We start from the raw sequence: 6,000 nt of genomic DNA, 5'->3' as shown, positions 1-6,000 counted from the left end.
TTAGCTATTGCGTGTGAGAAGGTGAATTCATTCCCTGTTATTTCATACTCATTTTAGAGTCTGCTTCCTGCAGTCAAACCTGCTATTAACTGTTCTAGGCTAGTTCCCAGGAAACAGACTCTCACACTCTGAGATTTGTGTACACGATGTTTATTAGTGAGTGTTCTCAGTAGCATCTCTAAGAGGATAGGGCAAGAGGGACTGGACAGCAGAAGTTAAACTGCAATGCTGTTGTGAAATAGGTCTCTGCCAATAATGAGGGAGCTCGAAAGACAAAAGGATCTTTCAGAGTTGTCCCAATTATATCCCTTTTCTTACACACACACCACTGCGGTGCAGGAAGCTCTCAGGGAGAAGACATGACCTTGCATTGAGTGAGGAGCTTTCTCTGGTAGAAAAGTGAGTACCTCTGTCCAGGCTGAGCACCACCACATCCAGTGCCCAGGGGACTGCAACCTTACACAAATGCACATCAGTCTGCATCCTGATGAAGCGTTTTAGTACAGTCAGGAAAACTTGTTTCTTATTTAAACAGCTTATCGAAATGGAAAGTATTTTTCAGCTAGTATCAGGAAAATATCTTTTCCTTATTATCCCACTTTTTACGAATCTCTCTTCAGAATTTCCTTTCAAAGACAACTAAGACTGTAAGTTAAGGTCTGCCCAGCATAATGAGGCTTCCTCTGTCAGGGACAGGGAGGTTTCATATCTGCCGGACCCAAATCCTTGATAACTAGAGGGCTCTGAAGAGACTGAACATTAAGGGACAAAACTGAATCTAAGATGCAATTTATAATAAATTTTTCTAGGACCGATAGTAAACATTTTTCTGTACTCCTTCTGTTGGAAGGAGGCAATGTAGCATAGAACTTGAGAGCATACACAGGTAGAGAGTTTCAGTGACGCAAGATGAATAAGCTCTTGAGATCTGCTGTACAACATTGTACTTAAAATTACCAACACTGTATTGTGCTCTTAAAAATGTATTAGAAGGGTAGGTCTTGTATTAAGTGTTCTTACCACAATAAATAAAATAAAAATCATAAAATAAAAATAAAATAAAGTAAGTGTGCACTCTGAAGCCAGATGGGTGACATTTACCTTCTGGCTCTACCTGCTCTGTGCTTTGGACTTTGGGCAAGGTGCTGTGCTTTTTAAAGCTCATGTTCCTTCTCTACAAAATGGGCTAATTATAACCACTTACAGGGTTGCCACCACTGAGGCAGCCAGAAGCAGAATAACGTGGTTATAAAGAGTGTGGATCTGGCACCAGACCACATGGGCCTGAATGCTGCCTGATACTTACTAATTCACTTTAACCTCTGTTTTCTTATTTACAAAAGAGCGATTGTAATAATAGCACATCCCTAGGGTGTTTATGGGGAATAAGTGAGTTATTACAGAAAAAGCATTTAGTAGTGCCAAGCAGATAGGAAGTGCTCAATAAATGTGAGTTCTGATTACGAGATGTTGAGGAGGTTTGCAAAGGTTGATGTGAATTTGGTGAAGAAAAGTAGAACAGGTCCTGCTTTAAGTGCCCTTACAGTTTAGTAAATGAGAAGGGCCAGGCCCTAAGTAATGATAAGAATAAGGTGGAACATTATCAGAATTTTAAAAAATGAACAAATAAAGCTCTGTGGAAAATAAAGGAGAAGGATATTAATTTCTAAGGAAAAGTGGCAATTGAAAGACGGAACTTGTAAAGGCAGTTAACCTGAACCATAAGCAGAGCAGGCAGAATTTACACTTCCTCATTTATGTGGTTAAAAGTAGGCAACTTCATAATTGACCTAGTTGCAAAAAGGGGGCTGAGCAGCGCCATCCGTGTAATTTCCTGAGGCTGTGGGACCAAGTGTCTAAAGCTGCCCAGAGCTATGGCTTTAAGAATCTGAAACACTGCCCCTCTCCCTGCCCTACCTCCTACTCAGCTCCAGTCATCTAGGGCTCCCAAGGGTGGATAGAGAAATGGTTACCAAAACTCACTTCCCCATGCAGTCCAAAGAGAGAGCCCCTGGCGATTCTGTTTCTGCTGGCATGAGGAAGTAAGTATTTCTCACCACTTCCCTATGGAGCAGGGGTTACTGTTGTCTGAAGCCATAACTCTTCCTCAAAACGTTAAGTACAGACTAAAGAAAGGCTCCATTCTGTGTAGCTCTAATGAAATACAAGCCCTGTTTCTCAGCCTTTGAAAGTGGTTAAACAGCAAGAGAACTTGGACATCCCTAAGCTGAGTGGCAGGACAATCATCTGAATTTGCTGTGCTCAGGAGCATCTTTGAAAGATTACAGCCTGGATGGTTAGTCTGGAGGATTGCAGAGGCAAAGGCCATGGAGGCAGGCTACTCTTGCTGTGCCACTGGCCCCGTGTCAGACAAGTCCCTTTACCCATCTGCACTTCAGTATTTTTACCTGTGAAATAAGGAAAGTATTAGCTATTGTTATTTGAGTGCTGATAATGTTCCAAACACAACATTTCAGGTAAGCAGTAGTATTCTTTCCTTTTCGCAAATGAAGAAAATGGAATTCAGAGAGTTGAAATGACTTACCCAGGGTAACTCAATAAGAGTCAGTATTTAATTTTCAGGTCTGCCTCTAAAGCCTGTGCTCTAAGGAGCTAGCAGCCCTCCCTAAGCCTGGCATGTCATAGGAACTCAATAAATCACAGCTATTATTAACATCTCAAAATGACATTGACCATAATTACCACCTGCACATAAGAATATGGATTTAAAAAAAGATAGATATAGGGCCTATTTTCCTTTTTGCACTGGCACTTACAAATGCCATCTTATGGTTTCTAGAGGAACATATTTGCCTCTTAGAATCATGACCTGACCAGAGTTTGGCTTCAGAAAAAAAAGAGAAATTCCATTTCTGCGTGCTGCATGCATAATGTAATAATGGAGAAAAACACTGGACGAGGAATTAATAAGCACTTCATACTTTAAAAACAAATTTTTATTATCTCATTATATCCTGATACCAACTCCCTTAATTTATTTTGATCCTAATTTAACAGATAAGGAAACAGTCTCTGAGTAGAGTAGTAATATGTCTGGTTGAAACCCGTGCTCCTGTTTTTAATGCCTCGTGTCCAAACTCTACCACTATGTAGCCAAGCAACTTTTGGCAAGGCATTTCTCTTCTCTTTGTCTGGGGTTCTTTGTCTGTCAAATACGTGTGGGCTGTAGATCACCTGATTTCCAAGACATTTCTTCTCTAATGGCCTTGGCACCTTTCAACCATTAACTATGGCTTCAGGGATGGCCCTTGTTCAAGAGGAAACTCACCCGTCCATGGGTTGGTGGCTTAAAATTGTACTATTTTTACCCAATAGTCTTTGTATATGCAATGCTTATGGCATTGCATTGATGACTCTGGTTAGATTTAGTATTAAATAATATTTTCTTGAAGTTTGATCCTTTACTTTCATTCAGGAGCGCTCTCTGGAAATCTCAATCCTGGGATAAATGCGGCAGAGTTCTCAAGGTGTCTTCACTTACTTTACACATACAGCTATTTGTAGGGCATTTCTTCAGTCATAACATTAACACTGCTGATTTAGAAGTTAGTTATCTTGCGTATAGAATACAGAGAAGTTGCTATCTGATTGTCATCTATGTAACACCCAATAATAAGATTGGGATAGTCTGACAAAGCAAAAGCTGCACCGAGCAGAGTGGAGGCATTCATTCCTCAGAGCAGTTGAAAGATTTGCTTTGCAGGAAGCTGCTTCTCCCTTGTAGAGTTGGGCCACTGAACAGTTCCAAGAACAGAGGAAATGTCTTTATTTAAAGATGGTTAATTATCTCTAGGCTAATGGAAGAGACCACCTAGTGATAGGGGTTCTAAACCTCAGGCCTGTGCATGGTTAAATCTCTCTGAAGTGAGGTTGTATTGGGCCGGAGCAATATTTGGTTTTCTTTTAATGCACTTAAAATTTTTCCCAGTCTAAGTGTTTCTCAGCTTCATTCATTCATGTTATCTGCCTGCTCCTCAAAGGCATTTTGAAATAGAGGCCCCTACTTCCTGTGCTTTCCTTATGTTCTAAACATTCTACATACATCTTATTTATCCTCAAGATAGAATTGTGTTAGCTATTAGCAGTTCCTGTTTACAAATGAGTAAACTGAGGCTCAAAAGGAAGAACTTGCCCAAGGCAAGATAACTTATAGATACCACCAGGGTTGGCTGGCCATTAAGCTAGAGGCTTAATGGGTCTTGGTTTGCTTGGATTCGTGTCATCTGGCTCCAGTGCCTTCTCAAGTGAGCTTATCAAGGGCTGCTCCATTCCACGACCTGGATTCATTCTTTCATGGGAACAACCCAAACCCACAACTTATTTAAACACAGACATCATCATTAGCGAAACTTAAGCGACCGAGGGTGTCATGATCTTGCCCTCACTACAGGGATCCCCCTGCACCCACCGTATTCACTACTGAACCCACGATTTTCAAGCCACTGGCAAATTACTGTGTCTATAATGTCTCTTTAATTATTACTAAAGGTACTTTTTCAGCCGAGAGAAGACCTGGGGAAAGGGGACTTGCATAGTACACGTCTTCAGATCCAAAAGAGAGTCGATATATATCTATGGTTCCGAAGGGCAAAGCCTGGCAGACTCAACCTGATAGAAAAACTCCAGTTTATCAGAGCTGCCCATCAATCCTACGGACAAATCCATGCCCGGGGAGACTTGCTCCCCGGACACTCAACCCCTAGGTTACCACCCGCCTGTGGAGCGCCCGAGCTCGCATCCCCACTGCGACCTAAAGCCGCCTCCTCTAGAGCCGCCCCTGCTAAAGCCCTGCCAGCACCTGCCCCGCGGCGGCAGGAAGCGCACGGGCCGTCTCCTGGCAACCGCAGACGCGGAGCCAGGGTCGCCGAGCCGGCTCCTAGCTCAGAGCACAGCCGCTGCCTGGGTCCGCCTCTGCCATGACCACCAAACAAACCAGAAAGAAAGAGGTGCATCGTATCACCTCGGCGCACGGATCGGATAAATCTAAAGAGTAAGGGACCTCTGCCTGCCCATCCCACCCCTGGCCTGACCCCTTGGCCTTTCCACTCGTCCTGGCGCTGCTTCACTGTAGCAAACCATGCCAGGGCACGAGTTTAGATGGCCTCTTGGCAGCTTCTTTCCCTTCTGTGGGAACCCAGACTCGGGAGATTCCTGCCCTCCATGCCTGCCTCGATCCACCTCCTCCCAGGTTTCCCTATTTCAGCTGCTCGGCAGCTGCACTCTGGCTCGCATCCATGAACTTCCCACCCCTTCCTGCCCCTCCTCTCCTTCAGAGTCCACCCAGGCACTTAGAAACGCTGCTGCTTCCTTGCCAAAGAGGCGAGGCTCAAAGTTAGGACCGCATCTGCATGGCCCCAGTATTAGCAGAAAGAGACAGAGACAGAGAGAACTTTCACCTCAGTGATGATTGCCTAGTTTGTATCTGCCCCAGTCCAACAACTAAAGACTTTTAGTCAGATTATATCAGACATAAAATGGTTTTTAAAAGTTAAAACTATATAAATATGTAATTCACGTTACTAATGTTTACTCCAAGAAAGTGTACAGACTTTAGCTCATGGAATCTACATGATGCCTCTCTACCTGGGGTGGTGTTTGTCGTGTCTGTGTATGTACCTCCTTATTACTTTTTGTCCTCTGGTGTTTCCTTTTTTCCCCCTCTAAAAATACCTAGTTATTAATAACACAGATTTGGGGCGATTATTTGAACTTACAAATTTCTAAAATGTATTCCAGTTATAAGAGAGTGCCAGCTGCTAAACCTAACCCAGTGGGGTCATTCATGTTTTCCCACTATGCCTGTGAGGGGTGGACGGTAAATGCTATTTAGTTGGCTTCTTCGATTTCGGTGGCCTAATTCTTCATCTCCTTCTTTACCTAAAGAATCCCACGTTGAACTTCTGTTCACTGATGCCTAGTATTTAAACTCTTCCCTCTCCTGCACTTATTCCTATGTCTGTGATTCTCTATTCCTAGTTC

At 43.2% G+C, this 6,000-nt stretch overlaps 1 protein-coding gene across 1 annotated transcript in view; it reads left to right on the top strand.

Moving 5' to 3' along the window:
- Positions 1-4,937: 4,937 nt before the first annotated feature.
- Positions 4,938-6,000, top strand: part of ADGB (androglobin) — a gene marked incomplete at its 5' end in the record, with an annotated part of 148,818 nt that continues 147,755 nt past the window's right edge. The window contains one exon of the mRNA XM_082633767.1: positions 4,938-5,011. Within this exon, the coding sequence (XP_082489893.1) occupies positions 4,938-5,011 (74 nt within the window). The remainder of the gene's footprint in view (positions 5,012-6,000) is intronic.

The sequence above is a fragment of the Mesoplodon mirus genome (genome assembly GCF_964341445.2).
Source record: "Mesoplodon mirus genome assembly, chromosome: 10".
Lineage (NCBI taxonomy): Eukaryota > Metazoa > Chordata > Mammalia > Artiodactyla > Ziphiidae > Mesoplodon > Mesoplodon mirus.
Note: the sequence above shows the minus strand (reverse complement) of the source record. Positions and strands in the feature narration are given on the sequence as shown.